Below are 18,097 nucleotides of genomic sequence, written 5' to 3' on the forward strand. Positions count from 1 at the left end.
TGCTGCTTGGCCAGGTCTGGGCCATATCTTTCTGTCCTGAACCAGCCATCATTGCGGTCTGGAATTGGGGGAAGGGAGAGGAAGCAATGTTACGTGTTCTGGCAGTGACAAGGACATCTGTGGGCTAGTTGCAGTGCTCTGGAGTATTGTCTCCTTTCATCCTTGCAATCCTGTGAAATAGGTTCTGCAATTGTTCCTATTTTACAGAGGAAGAAACTGAGGCCTGGGGAACTCGCAAGACAGCCAGGAGTGGGCTGGGCTTCATGGTGGGGGCACACCTGGCAGCAGGGGCTCCCCTCCCCCTGTTCTTAGGCCTCCAACCCCAGGCCACAGTAACCAGGAAACCAGGAATCTCCCCCTTGGGCAGGTGGAAGGGGGTGTCCTGAGCATTATCTCCAGTGAGTGACCTCGGGCTTTCCTGCTGGGCTGCAGTTTCCCCATCTAGCAAGGATTGCTTGAGACAGCAAGGAAGAAAGGGCTTTGGGAACTGTAGAGGACATCACAGGTGTCTTTAGGCAGGGGGGTGCTCTGCAACCGTGTTTGTAGCTGCCTCCTCGACGCCTGTATAAGTCACCATCCCAGAATGTATCCTCGTGCATTCAGCCCTATTTTTGTCCATGCTTTTGCCTGGGTACCTGCTGTGTTATATACGTTTAGAAATCCTCCCTCCCTCCACTTCAAGATCAGTTTGGTGTCTTTGGTGCAGAATGAGTGTTTGTGATTGCCATCTCCTCCAGCAAGTCTTCCTGGACCACTCCACCTGGCCTAGACTTCATCTCCTCCCTTTGAAAAGCTACTCGGCACTTTGCCGCTGTCCAGTGTTGTGGTGCTGACCTCAAATGCTCATGTCGCTTTTTAAAAATATTTATTTATTTATTTGGCTGCGTCAGGTCTTAGTTGCAGCGCACAGGATTCTCTCTAGTTGTGGCATGCGGGCTCAGTAGTTGCAGTGTACAGGCTCTCTTGTTGTGGCACGCAAACTCTAAAGCGTGCTCTTAGTTGCCCCGTGGCCTAGCTGCCCTGCGGCATGTGGGATCTTAGTTCCCTGATCAGGGATCGAACCTGCGTCCTCTGCATTGGAAGGTGGATCCTTAACCACTGGACCACCAGGGAAGTCCCTCAAATGCTCATGTCGCTTTTGCCTCCCCTCTTAGACTAGGAGCTTCCTTGAGGACAGGTTTATTTATTGACTTATCTACCCTGGCACATAGTTCAGAGCCTAGAACACAGTAGGCACTTTTTGGTGGATTTAATTGAGATTCCGTTACTCCTGCTGGGATAGGGACTCCTGCGTGAGGATCTGTGCCTAAGTGTTCCCAGGGTCCCAGGATGGAATGAGTTCACCTGGGGTGGTGGAGGTTGGGAGGGAAGGAGGAAGGGGCTTCAGTCTGGATGCCAACTTTTGCTGTCTCCTGCCCAGTTCTCCAAGGAGAAGTACATCCTGGACTCATCGCCTGAGAAATTGCACAAAGAGTTGGAGGAAGAGCTCAAACTCAGCAGCACGGATCTCCGCAGCCACGCCTGGTACCATGGCCGCATCCCCCGTGAGGTGAGCGGGCCCCGAGCTGGGACCTCAGCCCTAGACCCACCGCCTCGGCCAGCCCCAGCCCAGAGAAGCTCTGACTATTGTTTGGTGGGTTCAATCAGAGTAGCCTGGGATGAGGTCTAGTTCTGCCATTTACTGACTGTGTGACCTTGAACAAGTCACTTCACCTCTCTGAGCCCCAGTTTCCTTATCTATAAGATGGAGGATAATAATAGTGCCTACCTTAAAGGTTGGTTGTGAGAATTAAATGAACTAGTGCACGTGAAGTTCTTAACACGATGTCTGACATGCAGTGAGCTCAATGAACATTGTCCTTTATGGTGGTGGTTGTTATTATTACTACGATTATTTTTACTGTTATTGTTATAGGGCTATACATCAGCCTCTTGTGTGTCTGGTCAGTGCATATCAGTCCTTAGGCTGCTCAATTTTGACAAAGTTGAATTTCTGGGCTGAGGCTGATAGTCACCTGTTCCCTTTTACATTCATGCTGTAAATCTTTGTCGAGTATCAGCTCTGTCAGGTCCTGTGCTGGGCACCAAGGATGCAGAGATAAAATAGGCGGTGGCTTCCCTTGAGGGCTGGTATCCCAGGGTAGGGGTTGACAGGCAGGCAGACCGTCAGAGCCCAGTGGGAGAAGTGCAAGAATGGAGCACCCAGCAGGGAGTGTGGGCTGCCCCGAGGAAAGGGTGCTGAGGAGAGAGGCCATTATGAGATGGATAGGAGTTCACCAGGTGGGCAGGATGGGAAGGATGTTCCAGGCCGAGAAAGTAGCTTGAGGTACAAAGGCCCAGAGATGTGCCAGAGCACTGGGTGTTAGGAGGAATGAGGATTGAGAATCCACTCTGCCCAACGTGAGACCTGAGAAGGAGTAGGTCTGAGACCTGAGTTTCAGATCATGGCGACCCCCATCCCAGGGTGTTATGTCCTCCCACGCCTGAGCCTCTGTTTCCCGGACCCAGGGCCTCTGGCTGAGTTGCACCCTCTGAATCTGGGTCAGAGGGTGCAACTCCCAAGCTTCAGATATCTCTGTTCACTGTGTCCCCCAGATCCCGGGTCTGGCCCTCTCTGCCCCTGCCCCGCCCCAGCCTGACCCTTGCCTCTCGCAGGTCTCCGAGACCCTGGTGCAGCGCAATGGTGACTTCCTCATCCGGGACTCGCTCACCAGCCTGGGCGACTATGTGCTCACCTGCCGCTGGCGCAACCAGGCCTTGCACTTCAAGATCAACAAGGTGGTGGTGAAGGCGGGTGAGAGCTACACCCACATCCAGTACCTGTTCGAGCAGGAGAGCTTCGACCACGTGCCGGCCCTTGTGCGGTATCACGTGGGCAGCCGCAAGGCTGTGTCAGAGCAGAGTGGAGCCATCATCTACTGCCCCGTCAACCGCACCTTCCCGCTGCGCTACCTGGAGGCCTGCTACGGCCTGGGCCAGGGCGGTGGCAAGGCTGCCAGCCCCGCCAGCCCCTCAGGCCCCAAGGGCAGCCACGTGAAGCGGCGCAGCGTCACCATGACCGACGGGCTCACCGCCGACAAGGTCACCCGCAGTGATGGCTGCCCCACCAGGTGAGTGAGAACCTATGCTAGGCCTCAGGCTCCCCATCTGTCAAATGGGGGTGTTGGTCATGAGAGTGCGGGAGAGAAAGGGGAGGCCCAGTCACACGGGTCTGAGGTGCTATGACTGCCCTGGAGCCTTGGTGTGTGGGGAAGGACAGGAGGAAGCTCAGGCTGTGCTGAGTAGAAGTCTGGAGCGCAGGTTGCCATCCCAGCTCTGCTACAACTAGCTGTGCACCCTTGGCCCTGGCATTCCTCCTCTCTTGCCTCCATGTTCCTACCTATAAAAGGCCCTCACTCAGAAAGCCCTCTCTGGCCTAGGGGGAGCCCTGGGTGCTGTCCTGTCCCAGGCAGGGGCCTGGTTCTGGTTGCCAGCCCACCCCACCCTACCAAACTAGGCCAAGGTGGGCATCAGGGCAGAGGGCTTTGCAGGATGCAAGCCATTGCACAGGGAATGGAATGTTCTCAGCGACATTTTTGATGACACCCAGTTGTCTGGGGCTAGGTGACACCAGGCACTGATCCCAGGAAAAGCCACAGCAGCCAATCATTCCTGAGGCCCTACTGTGTACCTGGCCCTCTCCTGGTGCTCTTGCGCCCAACTTCAGTGACTCCCACGTCCCCCTGGGAGGTGGCTTCTGTCCATGCCCCTACTTTGTAGATGAGGAAATAGGCTTGGAAAGGGGCAGCCGCTTGCTAGAGAGTGGTAGGACCCAGATTCTAACCCAGGCCCTCAACTCTGAAGTCTGTGCCCCTAATTTCTATGGCCTCCCTGGCTGTTTGCAGCAAGACCTGCTATCCTGTGCCACCAGCACTTGGATAGGTCCCATCTCCCTGGGCCTGGGCTGGGTGCTGTCGGCCAAGGAATCACTGGTTGGGTACCCTGTGGGGAGTAGCCACTTGGCCTGTGGTTTGGAACCAGTGATCAAAACGGTGCCAGGATCCACAGGCCATGTGTGCCCAAGGCATCCTGGGTATAGTATGGGAGCAGTGAGGAGGGGCCAGGCTGGTGGGCCTGGCTCCCTTGGCCTGCCCACCTTTCCTGCTAGCCCCTCTCCCCAGACTGTTCTGCAAGTTGGGGGCAAGGTTCCCAGGGAAGAGAACAGTTGTGCAGGTTGTGGACTGCACAAGCCTTTCCTCCTCTGGGCTTTAGTTTTTGTACCTGTCAGTTGGGAGGTTGGACTTGATAATCTCCAAACCTTTTCTGCCTTTGAAGTTCAGCAGATCTTGGATGGAGGCAGAGGTGGGGGTCCTAATACTAGCTGAGGACCCTGACCTCTGGGATCTCTGCTCATGAAGGTGTCTGCTCCACAGCACATCACTGCCCCACCCCCGGGAATCCATCCGCAACTGTGCACTCAGCATGGACCAGATCCCAGACCTGCACTCTCCCGTGTCCCCCATCTCTGAGAGCCCCAGCTACCCCGCCTATAGTACCGGTATGTCCAGCAGAGGGGTTAGGGGCAGGTGGGGGGATCTGGTGGGAGTAGCCCTGTGTGTGCACGTGTGCACTATCTTTGACGACTTCTGTTATAGTATGTGATCATGTGTGTTTCTACCTCTTTTCTGAGAGCAATGCCCTGCAAGAGTTGACACTAAAAACTTGCCAGCAGAACTATCGATGTTGACGTGCAAAACATATCCATGGCTTGTTCATTCTGCAACGACTCATTGAGCCCCTGTTGGGTACCAGGCATTGTGCATGTGGTTTCCAGTGCATTCTCCTGAATGTTACTGAATCTGGCTCCAGTGCTGTGAAGTGCGTGTGGTCAGCAACACTCAGCCCCCATTGGTCAAGTGCCTCCGTGTGTGGTGCTCTGCCAGGCCCTGCATCAGCTGGGACTTAATGCGTCCCGGATTCCAAATGGTGGGCTCAGACCGGACTCGTCATGCTTGCTTTAGTCTTTTAAATAGACTTTTTCAGAAAAGTTCTAGATTCACAGCAAAATTGAGCAGGAAGCTCAGAGCGCTGTGCTTTTTTTAAATACAAAGAAAATTTCTACTGTAGAAACATGCCACTAGTTCACTTCTGGAAGAAAACAAGTGTTTTCAACAGGCCATACTGCATATTGCCCACCTGGCAGGAAAAGCTCACAGACGGAGGTGCATCCCGGGAGGAACCTTTGCTGGGAGACACTGTTCCCATGTTGCTGTCTATATGGGTTGTCACAAATTCTTCTCTAAACACAGGCCTGGCAGCTTGTCATAACTGCCACCTTGCCTTCAAAACAACACCCTTGGGTGTAAATGTTAAAATGCCTTGCCACAAATTATTTATCGGAAAATTTCTAAGCAACGCGGCTCAGGGAAGTACCCAGGAGTGAGGACTTAACACCTGGTTTTAAATCCCAGCTCTATGCTTTGCTGGCTGGGTGACCTCAGGCAGGTCAGCTGGCCTCTCTGAGCCTCAGTTTTCTCATCTGGAGAATGGGGATCATAAAAGTACTGACGCACAGGACGTTGAGAGGGTTAAACGGACTAATGTGCAGAGAAGGATCTCGTAGCCAGTAAGAGCTCAATAAACATCACCTCTAATTTTGGATGATGGTTACTGTTTTGACTGGTATATCTCCAGCATGTCACCAGTTCCCAGGACACATGTACTCAATAAATCGTTATTACTAATTCATTGAGAAATAATTCCATACGATGAACTCCAGCAAGTGCTTAGCTTTTCTGAATCACGGAAAGCTCCTTCAGGTAGCTCCGTCGTTCCCCAAGGCTACAGCAGCCTTAGGGTAGGGAAGTGAGACTCCTGGGGTCCAGGTAATTTCAGAGTACCACTGAGAGCTGGTCAGTGTGCCAGAGTCCGCTGGGCTGGGCCTGGGTCCAGGGAGGTGGGGCTATCACCCATGTAGGGTGGATGGATCCTGTCCTTTGGGAAGGGGGTGGGGGAACCTCACTGCGTGGGGAGTCATGGAAACTAGTCCTCTCTCTTTATCTCCCTGCAGTGACCCGTGTCCACACCGCCCCTGCCGCCCCCTCAGCCACAGCGCTGCCTGCCTCCCCTGTCACCCGCCGCTCCAGTGAACCCCAGCTGTGTCCTGGAAGTGCCGGGGAGTCGGACAAGGGCCCTTACTCCAGCCCCCCCCACACCCGCTGCGAGGCCTCCCCATCACCGTCGCTCAGCAGCTACAGCGACCCGGACTCTGGCCATTACTGCCAGCTGCAGCCTCCTGTCCGTGGCAGCCGAGAGTGGGCAGCAGCCGAGGCCTCCAGCCGCCAGGCCAGGAGCTATGGGGAGAGGCTTAAGGAACTGTCAGAAAATGGGGCCCCCGAAGGGGACTGGGGTAGGACCTTCACAGTCCCCATCGTGGAAGCCACCTCTTCCTTCAACCCAGCTACCTTCCAGTCACTACTGATCCCCAAAGATAACCGGCCACTGGAGATGGGCCTCCTGCGTAAAGTCAAGGAGCTGCTGGCAGAGGTCGATGCCCGGACGCTGGCCCAGCATGTCACCAAGGTTGACTGCCTGGTAGGTGCTGGGTACACACTGGGGCAGGAGGAGCACCTCCATCCTCTGGCTTTGGGACAGGGGTCAGGGTGGTGAGGAGCTGGCCCCAAATTCCCAAGTATAGCGAATGGGCCTGGATTCTGACTTCATGGCCGTCCTTCACTTGCTGTGTGACTCTGACTAATCACTTTACCTGGGCCCCAATTTTCTCCTTTAAAAAAAGCAAAAACCGAGATATTCTTGTCAGTTTGGCACTGGAACCGAGGAGTCCTGAAAGCCAGTGGCGTCTGGCTGCCTGGGACACTTTCTGAGCCTGGTGAAAGTCAGTCTGGCTGGTCCAGGGAATATAACAGGCCCGACTTCCCGTGTCCACCCCCCCTAGTGGACAAAACTCATTGCCTAGGTCCATAAATTGTGAATGCCTGGGCCTTTGCTTTGAATGGATCTTGACCATCTAAGGACCCTGACTTGCTCTCAGTCTCAGTTTCTCTCTCTGAACTTTGTGGCGGGAGGGCACTGACTGCTTGGTTGCACTGGTCTCTGAGCTCAAGAAGCAAGAAAAGAAACAGTGCTGAGAGGTAGCTCTGTGAAGAGTGCTAGGCGTGAAGGGAGCAGCCCTGGGGTCTAGGCCCACTGTGTGACCTTGGACAAGCCCTTTCCCCACCGGACCTCAGGTTTGCCTTCTGGAATAAGGGTGTCCTGGGCACCTCTGGCCCATGTCAGACACCTCTGGGCATTTTCCCATTTATCCCGCGTTTCACAGATGGGGAGAATGAGGCTCATTTTGCTCCATGTCAGAGGGTTAGCAGTAGAGCTGGAATTCAAACCCAGCCTCCCAGCCAGGCTGCCCTCCAAGATAAAGCTCCCTGACTCCCAGATGGCTTGAGCTAGCCGTGACAGAAAATTAATCAGCCCTCTGGGCGTCCTTGTAGGTTGCTAGGATACTGGGCGTTACCAAGGAGATGCAGACCCTAATGGGAGTCCGCTGGGGCATGGAGCTGCTCACTCTCCCCCATGGCCGGCAGCTACGACTAGACCTGCTGGAAAGGTAAGGCGAGTACACAAGGGGACTCACGGGGAACCCCCTGGGCTACCGCACGGCCCTTCGCTGTGGCCGGTTGGCCAATCACAGTCTCTCACCCCGGCTCCCAGGGATTCTGGCCACGCCCCCATCCCATTGACCAATCGCTCCTTCTCCATATCCAGCTCCAAGTAATCTTGGTTTCCCAAAGACCGAGTCCTTTATCTCCGAATTCACATTTTGCATCCTCTTGACCGATCACAATCTGTGAGCCTGGCCCTCTCATCAGCTCTGGCTTCTCTCCTTTTCTTTCTTAGAACAGCTCTACCAGATGATTTCCGATGATTTCCGCTGATCGGTCACAAGCCTCTCAGCCTGGCGCTCTAGGGCCTCTGGCCCCGCCCCCTGACTTATACTGACCAATCAGAAGCCCTTAACTTTGCTTTTCCTCACTCTGGCCGCGCCCCCTAATCTCATTGACCCTTTACAATCTCTCGCTTTTGGCTCTGCCCTCCGCCCCTCAGCTCTCAACCACAAGGACCCCCAACCCTAGGTCCCTGGCCCCGCCCCTCTGACCTGGCTGCTCCGACAGGTTCCACACCATGTCCATCATGCTGGCCGTGGACATTCTGGGCTGCGCGGGCTCCGCTGAGGAGCGGGCAGCTCTTCTGCACAAGACCATCCAGCTGGCGGCCGAGCTTCGGGGGACCATGGGAAACATGTTCAGCTTCGCTGCAGTCATGGGCGCCCTAGATATGGCCCAGGTACTGAGGGGCCCACACAGAGCTGGGCATAAGCTAGTCTCTGTCCGGAGGAGCCCTAGGATGTGTTCCTTTGGGATAGCTGTATATTGAATCAGGAAGAACTTTGTGACCTTCTAGGCAGCATTGGTGACAGGGTAACTGGGAGCACTGAGTCCTTTAAGTGCTGACCTGCTCCCAGACAAAGTCTTCCCTTTTCCCTGCTCTCAGTTTCCCTACCTGTAAAATGAATGAGGAGCATTATATGAGTCTAAAGAATAAATATAAAACGGCACTCATTTAGCAAGCACTGACTGTATGCTGGGCGCTACATCGAGTACTTTAGAAGCACCAATTCCTCAAAAAAAAGTCTCATGAAGGGAGTGCCTTTACTGTTCTCATTTCACTTATGGAGAAACTGAGGCAGAGCAGTACTTGCCTAAAGTCACATTCAGAGGCCGAAAAAGTTGGGATTCAAACTAGGTCTGTCTAATTTCACAGCCCGGACCTCATCCAGACTACACTTCCTCTCCTTTGCCTCGTCAACAGTGACAGCAGGATCCCAGAGCAGTGGCTCAACTCCCAGCTCTGCCACTTATTTTTGGAATGACCTTGGGCAAGTCATTCGCCTCTCTGAGCCTTAGTTCCCTCATCTGTAAAATGGGTTGTTGGGAGAGCTTCATGGGAAACGTGTGAAAAGCAGTCAGCACTGTCCCAGATTCATGAATGGTGACTATACTAATAATTATTATCCCATATTTGGGTGTCCGCTGGGCAGAGTTGCCTGTGGCCCCAGCAGGCCCCTTCCCTGGCCGGTCGCTCACAGTCTGGTCTCCCCAGATTGCCCGGCTGGAGCAGACATGGGTGACTCTGCGGCAGCGACACACAGAGGGAGCCATCCTCTACGAGAAGAAGCTCAAGCCATTTCTCAAGAGCCTCAATGAAGGCAAAGGTACCTCTCCCACCTGGCTACGTGACCTTGGACAGGTTCCAGCCCTCTCTGGGCCAGCAAAGACTCTCCCCGTGGGGAGGATGATGAGGGCTTGACTGAGCTTTGTGCAGGCTGTCCCCCCACTCACTTTCTGCATCTGGCAACCGTGTATGCCACGTCCAGGTCCAGCCTCGGCCCCTGAGCTCGGCCAAGGCTGCAGTGGGTTCAGCTGGAGGAATCCGAAGGGTTTGTCTCAGGAGTCAGAATCCCTGCGGGCTCTCTCTGGGACCTCAGGCAGGCCCTTTCTCCTAAAACATCCTCGGTCTCTGGGACCCTGGTGGATGGCTGGGCCCTCGGAGGCCTCTGAGCACCGTGTGTCCCTCCCTGCAGAAGGCCCGCCGCTGAGCAGCACCACATTTCCTCACGTGCTGCCACTCATCACTCTGCTGGAGTGTGACTCCGCCCCGGCCGAGGGCCCCGAGCCCTGGGGCAGCACAGAGCACGGCGTGGAGGTGGTGCTGGCCCACCTGGAGGCTGCCCGCACCGTGGCACACCACGGCGGCCTGTATCACACCAATGCCGAGGTCAAGCTGCAGGGTGAGTCATGGGTCGCAGCTGCGGGCGATCCCGCCACTGATCCTGCCAGCCTGGGCCTCCCTCCACATGACTTGCTTTCCCCTCTCCTCCAAACACCCCTTCACATTTCTCCATCCCTCTTTCCTGCATGTTTCCCTGACTTCTTTTTCTCACCCCTTTTCTTCACTTATTCAGCAGTCTGACAAGCAGTTGTTAGTGGCAGGCACCAGGTTGGGTGCGGGGGACAAAGAGATGATTCAAAGAGCACCATAGCTGTGTATCTTAGCTTCTCTGAGCCTCAGCTTTCTCATCTGTGAAGTGGGCATCCTAACAGGCCTACTTTACAAGGTTGTTTACAAAGCACTCGGCCTGGGGCCCTGGGGCTGAGGCAGACCTGCCCTGCCTTCAAGGAGCTCACAGTCTAGTCAAAAAGTAGAACTCCTGGGCTTCCCTGGTGGCGCAGTAGTTAAGAATCCACCTGCCAATGCAGGGGACACAGGTTCGAGCCCTGGTCCAGGAAGATCCCACAGGCCACGGAGCAACTAAACCCGCGAGCTACAACTACTGAGCCTGCGCTCTAGAGCCCACGAGCCACAGCTACTGAAACCCGCACACCTAGAGCCCGTGCTCCACAACAAGAGAAGCCACCGCAATGAGAAGCCCACACACCACAACAAAGAGTAGCCGCCGCTCACCGCAGCTAGAGAAAGCCCGCGCACAGCAACGAAGACCCAACACAGCCAAAAATAAATAAAATAAAATAAATTAATTTTAAAGAAAGTAGAACTCCTCCTTGTGGAGGGAGAAGAGAGATAGCGTCTTCAGATAATCCATCTTTTACTTTTCTAGGCAGTATTTAAGTCACAAAAGTTCTCTGTAGACCAATTGGAAATAACAGCTGAGCAAAACCAAGATAAAACAAATCACCAACAATTACCTGGAGGTAAATGCCGTGAGCATCTGGCATGTGTCTTTCCTGCCTTTCTTCTTCAGAAAGGACAAAAAAGAAACTACTTTTTTACATTTATTTACAAAATATATACACATTTCTTAGGAAAAATTTTGGAATTTACAGAAAAATACAAAAGAGAAAAGAAAAATCTCCCCCCCAAATTAATTTTTTTTTTTTTTTTTTTGGTACATGGGCCTCTCACTGTTGTGGCCTCTCCCGTTGCGGAGCACAGGCTCCGGATGCGCAGGCTCAGCGGCCATGGCTCACGGGCCCAGCCGCTCCACGGCATGTGGGATCTTCCCGGACTGGAGCACGAACCCGTGTCCCTTGCATCGGCAGGTGGACTCTCAACCACTGCGCCACCAGGGAAGCCCCCAAATTAATTTTAATATTTTATCTTCTAGTCATTTTTAAATTAGATGTTGCAAATAGTAGGACAAAGACTGGGTGCTAAACTGCTTGGTCATGTTCATCAGCAAACCTTGTGGGATCCCTGGTGGAGGTGGGGGGAGGTCCCTTGGAATGAGGCCCTGAGGCATGTGGTGGCTCCGAGCAGGAGTCCCAGCCTCCGCAGCTGGATGGTGGTTCCCTGACCCCTGTGCCCCACCCTGCAGGGTTCCAGGCCCGGCCAGAGCTCCTCGAGGTGTTCAGCACCGAGTTCCAGATGCGCCTCCTCTGGGGCAGCCAGGGCGCCAGCAGCAGCCAGGCCCGGCGCTATGAGAAGTTCGACAAGGTCCTCACTGCCCTGTCCCACAAACTGGAGCCTGCCGTCCGTTCTAGCGAGCTGTGACCCCCATGGACCCTTCCCCTCTGCAGCTGCGGGCAGCAACAGGGACAGAAGGGCACAGACCTTTTCCCAGAGCACCCCAGGGACACTGTGATCAGCCCGAGAACGTTCTGGGTTCAACTCCAGGATCTCCCTTGCACCTCCAGGGTCCTACGTGGACTCTGGGCTCCATCCCACCTGCTACTCACTCACCAAGTTTTCCTTCAGGAAGAACTGGAACCCCTGTTTCTCCCTCCAGCTTCTGCTTCTCCCCTTCCTGCTGAGGTGCCCTGTATTTGAGCCACGGGAGGCTTCTCACACCTCCTCACTCTTCTCCAGGCACCTGCCCCCGCCCCCTCACTGACACCAATGCCTCCCTCTGGCTGTAAATACATCTGTCTGTCCTGTAAATAGATGTACAGAAGCCGTGTTCTTTCTTTCATATAATAAACTTTTATGACTCTTTCTTCTGTCTCTCAGGGGGCTTTGGGGTAGAAGGAAGTGTCTTTTCTCAGGTGAAAGGTGGAAAAATTCATTCAACAAATACTTATTCAGCACTTGAAACATTCCAGATTGTACCAGGATCCAGAGTTACAGCCAGTTCTTAAAACCCAGTCCCTGTCCTGGGGGAGCTCACAGACCAGAAGGGAGATCAACAGCTAATTCCAACCAGTAGGAGAAATACTGACCTGCCCTGCTCCTTCCCCACTCCCTGCCTCAGGAGCCACAGCAAAGCATCCCGCAAATGTACAACCCAGGATCCTAGATGTTTGGGTGGAAGGGCTTTATGAAATCTAAGATTCCAGCTCCCCTCAGGAAAACAGAACTGGAGGGAGAAGGGACTTGCCCTGGGTCACAGCAGCAGAATGAGGAAGCCTGGAACCTGGGTGTCCTCGCCTGGAGTTCTTTCCTTTTCTCAACAGTGGGAACTACTAATTTCTTTTCAAGTTTTGAAACGTGGCCCCAGAAGTCTTCGTGTGTGTGTGTGTGTGTGTCAGGTGGGTGACGCAGGAAATCTTTGAGGAGGGCCATGAAAGCAGTTGTCTTGTTTTCATGGGTAGGGGAGGTAGGCAATGTGGATCAGCATGATTCCAGGCCAGGCTGGAGGCCTGGGGACCCTGTTCACTGAATTTGAAACTACTGGGGTCCTTTACCTTATGAATCCTTTGACCAACAGAGGATGGATGACACAGTGCATTAGATCTTTGGCAGCAGCCAGACTTGGGCCCAGTTCACTAGCTGGTGGTGTTGGATAAGGGGCCCTGTTGGGCCCTAAGTTCCTCCTCAATAAAATGGGGACAGTAACAGAACTGATCCCTTTGGGTTGCTGTTAAAGCACTTAATGCATAGTAGCTGCTAGGTAAGGGACTGCCATGTTTCATACATAATGGATTTTTTTTGGCCGCGCCATGCGGCATGCGGGATCCTAGTTCTCTGACCAGGGATCTAACCCGCGCCCCCTGCAGTGGAAGCACGGAGTCTTAACCACTGGACCACCAGGGAAGTCCCATAATGTATTTTCAGTGATCATTTATTGATTACTTTGTGAGCCAAAACACTTCACGTGCCTGTACCTCACTGAAATATCACCATTCCTCTATATGACAGGTACTGTTATCATAAGATATATAAGGCACCTAACGTTAACGGTACATAGTAGGTGCTCACCAAAAGCTATTAGCGCTCTTTAATCATATAAAAGGAAAAAAAAGAGCACAGAAAAGGTGTTTTGCAAGGTGTAAGGTGCCGCACAAGTTTTTGCTACTATTATTATGTCACCCTTTGTGGTCATAATCCTTCATTTATTATTCTTTCGGAGCTACTGTGATGGTCCCCTAGTTACCGTGGCCATGGAAACTCAGCCCGCAGTCCTGGATTGGACGGTTCGCGGGCTCCCCCTGGAGGCCACCTTCCGGGCCTGCAGAGGGAAGACCAGGAGGGCCTTTGAGAGGGGAGAGAAGGGAGCCGGGAGTTGTAGGCCACAGGCGATGGCTGCCTCGGAGCGATGCATTTCGGGAGTTGTAGTTCTCGGGAGAGGAGGTGGGCGGCCACAGACCCAGCTCCGGTCTCACCCGGATGGCGGCTGTGAGGCGCGGCTGCCGGCCCGGGGGCTCGCTCCTCGGGCTGCTCGGGCTGGTTTCGGCCGCGGCCGCCGCCTGGGACCTGACTTCGCTGCGCTGCAACTTCGGCGCCTTCTGCGAATGTGACTTCCGGCCCGACTTCCAGGGTGAGCAGCCGCGGGCGCCCGGACCGGAGCGGCCGGCGGACCGGGGAGCCCTCGGACCCCGGGGGTGCGCCGGCGCCGGACCTGGAGAGTAGAACCGAGGGTGGGACCCCCAGACTTCCGGACGGCCAGGGCCAGAAGTGGGCCCGGCGTTGAGGGACCCTGAGAGCCTGGGGCACAGGACTTGGGGCGAGGGTTTGGGGATGCCTGTTTGGGGTCCAGGCAGAGCCCTGCCAGGGTGGAGAGAGGCCTTTGACAGCAGGGCCTTGGGGGGAAGTTTAGACCTCGCACTGGACTGGCCGTCAAGGAAGAAGCCTGCCTTGGAGATGGGCGGGAGTCTTGGGCAGACCCTCTTGACAGCTCGCGCCCACTTAGGGCTGAGCGCAATCCAGAGGGCCATCTGGTGGGGGCGCTGCTGAGCTGAGTCAGGCCTGAGGGTGACTCTTGCGGCCGAGACCCCAAGGGCCGCACTCCTTTCCGCAGACAGCCTGTGAAAACGTCCCAGAACGCGGATCCCCAGACCAGGTTCCAGACATGACTTCCTTCCTGGAGCTCTTCCGTGGCGGGTGTGTGTCCTCAGCTCTGACACTGTCCTTGTGGCCCTAGGTCTGGAGTGTGACCTGGCACAGCACCTGGCGGGCCAGCATTTGGCCAAGGCGCTGGTGGTGAAGGCACTGAAGGCCTTCGTGCAGGATCCAGCCCCCACCAAGCCACTGGTCCTCTCTCTGCATGGCTGGACTGGCACCGGCAAGTCCTATGTCACCTCCCTGCTGGCACACTACCTCTTCCGGGGTGGCCTCCGCAGCCCCCACGTGCACCACTTTTCCCCGGTCATCCACTTCCCCCACCCCGGCCACCTGGAGCGCTACAAGGTAGGCTGGTTTTGTCCTGGACCACCATCCGCCTGCACTGTCGAGTGCTGGACCCTAGGGAAGGAGTGAGTCCTCAGCCCAGAGAGGGGAATCACTTGCTCCAGGCCACACAGCCAGTTGAAGCTTCACCCCTCAGGACCCACCCTGAACAAAGCTTGGGGTGGTACCACCCGGCAGGGAGTTCTTGATTTAATTCCTGGGGGCCAGTAGTGGCACCGACCTGCCAGGGTTGTTGTGAGGGACGTAGGCTTATAGAATTGCAGGTGTTATTTATTGAGCACTTACCTTTGCCAGACAGTCTGCATTATCTTCTGTCTGTAAAGCCCTTAGCCCCAATTCGAGGCTCAGAGTAAGCAATCAGGAAATCCAATTAGCTCTTACTACTGTTGTTGATTGCAAGGTACTTTCCAGGCTAATCTGTTTCAGTTGTCAACTCTGTTGGGAATGTTCAGGGAGCAGGAAGGAGCCTTCCCCTTTTTTTAGAAAACAGTAGGTGTCGGGGAAGGAGCCCTGAAAAGGCAAGTGAGAGGCCTGGGTCTGAGTCCCTGTCCTCTTGCTGACTTGCTGTGTGAGCTTGGACAAGTCTCTGCCCTTCTCTGGGCCACAGTTTCACCATCAGTCCCATTCAGGGATTGGTACTCTCTGGGAGACCATATCTTCCTGGGAAGGAGATTAATTCTTGCTTTGGGAAGAAATCTGGGATTGGGGGAGCATCTCCAGACACCCTCATACTCTTGCCTTTCTCCCACAGAAGGATCTGAAGAGCTGGGTCCAGGGAAACCTCACTGCCTGCAGCCGCTCTCTCTTCCTCTTCGATGAGATGGACAAGCTGGCCCCAGGCCTGATAGAGGTCCTGAGACCTTTCCTGGGGTCCTCCTGGGTTGTCTATGGGACCAACTATCGCAAAGCCATCTTCATCTTCATCAGGTGGGGCCGGCTTTGCAGTGGGCAGGGTGCAGGAACACTCGTCAGAGGTCTCAGCTCTCCAGTCTTGGCCTGTGGTCCCATGACAGAATACTGTTCCCCCAGGCCCACTGGGCTTTCCCAGAGTCCCCCACACCCTCACGGGTGACACTGTCATTCAAGGTGGTTGACTTCCCTTTGACATTCTCAAAGCCCATTCTGGGCTCAGTCTCTCTCTCTCTCTTTTTTAAATAAATGAATTTATTTATTTATTTATTTATGGCTGCGTTAGGTCTTCGTTGCTGTGCGCGGGCTTTCTCTGTGGCCAGCGGGGGCTACTCTTTGTTGCAGTGCGCGGGGCTTCTCATTGTGGTGGCTTCTCTTATTGCGGAGCACGGGCTCTAGGCGCGGGCTCAGTAGTTGTGGCTCACAGGCTCTAGAGCGCAGACTCAGTAGCTGTGGCGCACGGGCTTAGCTGCTCCACGGCATGTGGCATCTTCCTGTACCAGGGCTTGAACCCGTGTCCCCTGCATTGGCAGGCAGGTTCTTAACCACTGCCCACTGTTCCCCGGGCTCAGTCTCTTAATCCTCATTTCTTTGTGGAACCCTGCTGGGTTAAGAGTTTTCCCTCTTTTGTGGCCAAGGGGACACAGGCCTGGGAAAAACAGGACTAGAGTTTCAATCCCACCTCTAAGAGTCCTAGCTTTGTTTCCTCAGGCAAAACACTTCACCTCTCTGAGCTCCCACCTCCTCTTCTGAACAACTGGGCCAATCTTTTCTTTTTCTTTTTCTTTTTTTTTTTTTTTGCGGTATACGGGCCTCTCACTGTTGTGGCCTCTCCCATTGCGGAGCACAGGCTCAGCGGCCATGGCTCACGGGCCCAGCCACTCAGCGGCATGTGGGATCTTCCCGGACCGGGGCACAAACCCATGTCCCCTGCATCGGCAGGCAGACTCTCAACCACTGCGCCACCAGGGAAGCCCCAACATGGCCAATCTTAATGCCCCACTGTTCTCCTAGAGGCTGGGTGAGGGAAAGTCGGTAAGGGACCTAAAAGTGTTCTATAAACTGTAAAGTGTATGACACATATAGGTGAACTTCCAGGGGTCATGGTTAAGGGCACAAGCTCCGGAGAGGGGAAGTGGTTCCCGGGGTGTTTTGAGTGGGTTTGGCTCCTGCCAGCACTGAGCTGGGCCCCCAGGCTCAGGTCGCGTTAGGTGGCACGTGGGAAGCAAGGGCTACATCCTGTCCTCACTGTCTGCGTCCCCCGTGGTTTTTAGCAACACTGGCGGCGAGCAGATCAACCAGCTGGTGTTGGAGGCATGGCGCAGCCGCCGGGAGCGCGAGGAGATCCGCGTGCAGGAGCTGGAGCCGGTTATCTCCCAGGCTGTGCTGGACAACCCGAACCGTGAGTTCGGCCAAGGACCCCACCCCAGGGTGGTTTCCAGGCCGAGGTCTCACACCCAGATCACACGGAGGGATGGGCTGGGCTCCCTGGGGTGGGCCAGGCTCTCCCAGGTCTGATGCTCTGCCTACTGACCCGGTACTTCCCAGCCCAGGCTTTGGTGCCTGGAAGGTGGCTGGGAGGCTTAAGACCAGCCCCGTCCCTGCACTTCCTTCCTTTGGGGGTGGACAGGGCCCAGCTGATCCCCGTGAAGCACAGCCTCTTCCCATCGCTCCTTCCTGCAGATGGCTTCTGGCGCTCCGGCATCATGGAAGAGCATCTCCTGGATGCCCTGGTGCCCTTCCTACCTCTCCAGAGGCACCACGTGCAGCACTGTGTGCTCAACGAGCTGGCCCAGCTAGGCCTGGAGCCAAGGGATGAGGTCGTCCAGGCCGTGCTGGACAGCACCACCTTCTTCCCTGAGGACGAGCAGCTCTTTTCCTCCAATGGCTGCAAGACTGTGGCATCCCGGATCGCCTTCTTCCTCTGACTCTCCAGGCAGCATCCTTGTCTTCCTCTATCTGGCCAGGCCGTGAAGGAAAGCCCTGGGGCCTCTGCCAGAGGGTCCCTTGTCCTGTGCCTCCTGGGACCCAGAGCACAATATGAAGATGAGGAGGGCTGTTGGCTACCATGAAACAGAAGGGCAGGGCAGGCCCCGGCCTCTTCACTGGTCTGAGGGCATCTTGGCCTTTGCTTCCTTCCTCAGGGAAACCGCTGGTCGCCCCAGAACTTCAATGAGCCTTGACCTCACGCTCCAGCCTGAGCCTTCTTACAATGTGAATTTTAACTCAGGGATGGTGGCTCGTGGCTGCTCCTTCCTTCTCTGGTCTGTTACTCTCGGCCCTGGCTCGGGCACCACACCCCGACCCTCCACCCCACACCCTATGTCCCAGTATCGTAAAGCCAGGCTGAGACTTCTGTCTCTGGGAACAGAGGGACTCAAGTTGCCACTTGGACTGGGCTTTTCAAGTTTTTAATTTTGTAAACGAAGAGAACAAATACAATAAATTTAGCCATGGGACCAGAGGAATAAATTTAGCCACGGGACCAGAGGAATGCTGGCTGAGGTTCTCATTGCTCTGGAGGAGGCTGCCTTGCTGAGTGGCCAGTGGTAGG

General features: G+C 55.0%; 2 protein-coding genes across 12 annotated transcripts in view; both read left to right on the forward strand.

Annotated features, from left to right (window-relative positions):
- SH2D3C (SH2 domain containing 3C) overlaps positions 1-12,004 on the forward strand; it is a 31,665-nt gene extending 19,661 nt beyond the window's left edge. For 6 of the 9 annotated variants that reach the window (XM_067743225.1, XM_067743228.1, XM_067743234.1 and 3 more), the window contains 9 exons: positions 1,421-1,549; positions 2,656-3,110; positions 4,398-4,537; positions 6,050-6,573; positions 7,485-7,600; positions 8,166-8,337; positions 9,154-9,265; positions 9,635-9,841; positions 11,387-12,004. In XM_067743225.1, the coding sequence (XP_067599326.1) occupies positions 1,421-1,549; positions 2,656-3,110; positions 4,398-4,537; positions 6,050-6,573; positions 7,485-7,600; positions 8,166-8,337; positions 9,154-9,265; positions 9,635-9,841; positions 11,387-11,562 (2,031 nt within the window). In that variant the 3' untranslated portion in view covers positions 11,563-12,004. The remainder of the gene's footprint in view (positions 1-1,420; positions 1,550-2,655; positions 3,111-4,397; positions 4,538-6,049; positions 6,574-7,484; positions 7,601-8,165; positions 8,338-9,153; positions 9,266-9,634; positions 9,842-11,386) is intronic. The other 3 variants (XM_067743226.1, XM_067743232.1, XM_067743233.1) reach the window with 1 other exon arrangement.
- A 904-nt stretch (positions 12,005-12,908) lies between these two features.
- Positions 12,909-18,033, forward strand: TOR2A (torsin family 2 member A). Of its 3 annotated transcripts, XM_067743237.1 has the most exons (5): positions 13,559-13,765; positions 14,369-14,634; positions 15,386-15,561; positions 16,818-16,945; positions 17,227-18,033. In XM_067743237.1, the coding sequence occupies exons 1-5, from the start codon at positions 13,615-13,617 to the stop codon at positions 17,469-17,471; spliced, it is 966 nt and encodes a 321-aa protein (XP_067599338.1). In that variant the 5' UTR covers positions 13,559-13,614; the 3' UTR covers positions 17,472-18,033. The 3 variants fall into 3 exon arrangements, with proteins under 3 accessions (XP_067599341.1, XP_067599338.1, XP_067599339.1); XM_067743240.1 differs by lacking the exon at positions 16,818-16,945 and having other exon boundaries at positions 12,909-13,765; XM_067743238.1 differs by lacking the exons at positions 13,559-13,765; positions 14,369-14,634 and adding an exon at positions 13,815-14,328.
- Positions 18,034-18,097: the final 64 nt, after the last annotated feature.

This window comes from Pseudorca crassidens, chromosome 7 (genome assembly GCF_039906515.1).
Source record: "Pseudorca crassidens isolate mPseCra1 chromosome 7, mPseCra1.hap1, whole genome shotgun sequence".
Classification (NCBI taxonomy): domain Eukaryota; kingdom Metazoa; phylum Chordata; class Mammalia; order Artiodactyla; family Delphinidae; genus Pseudorca; species Pseudorca crassidens.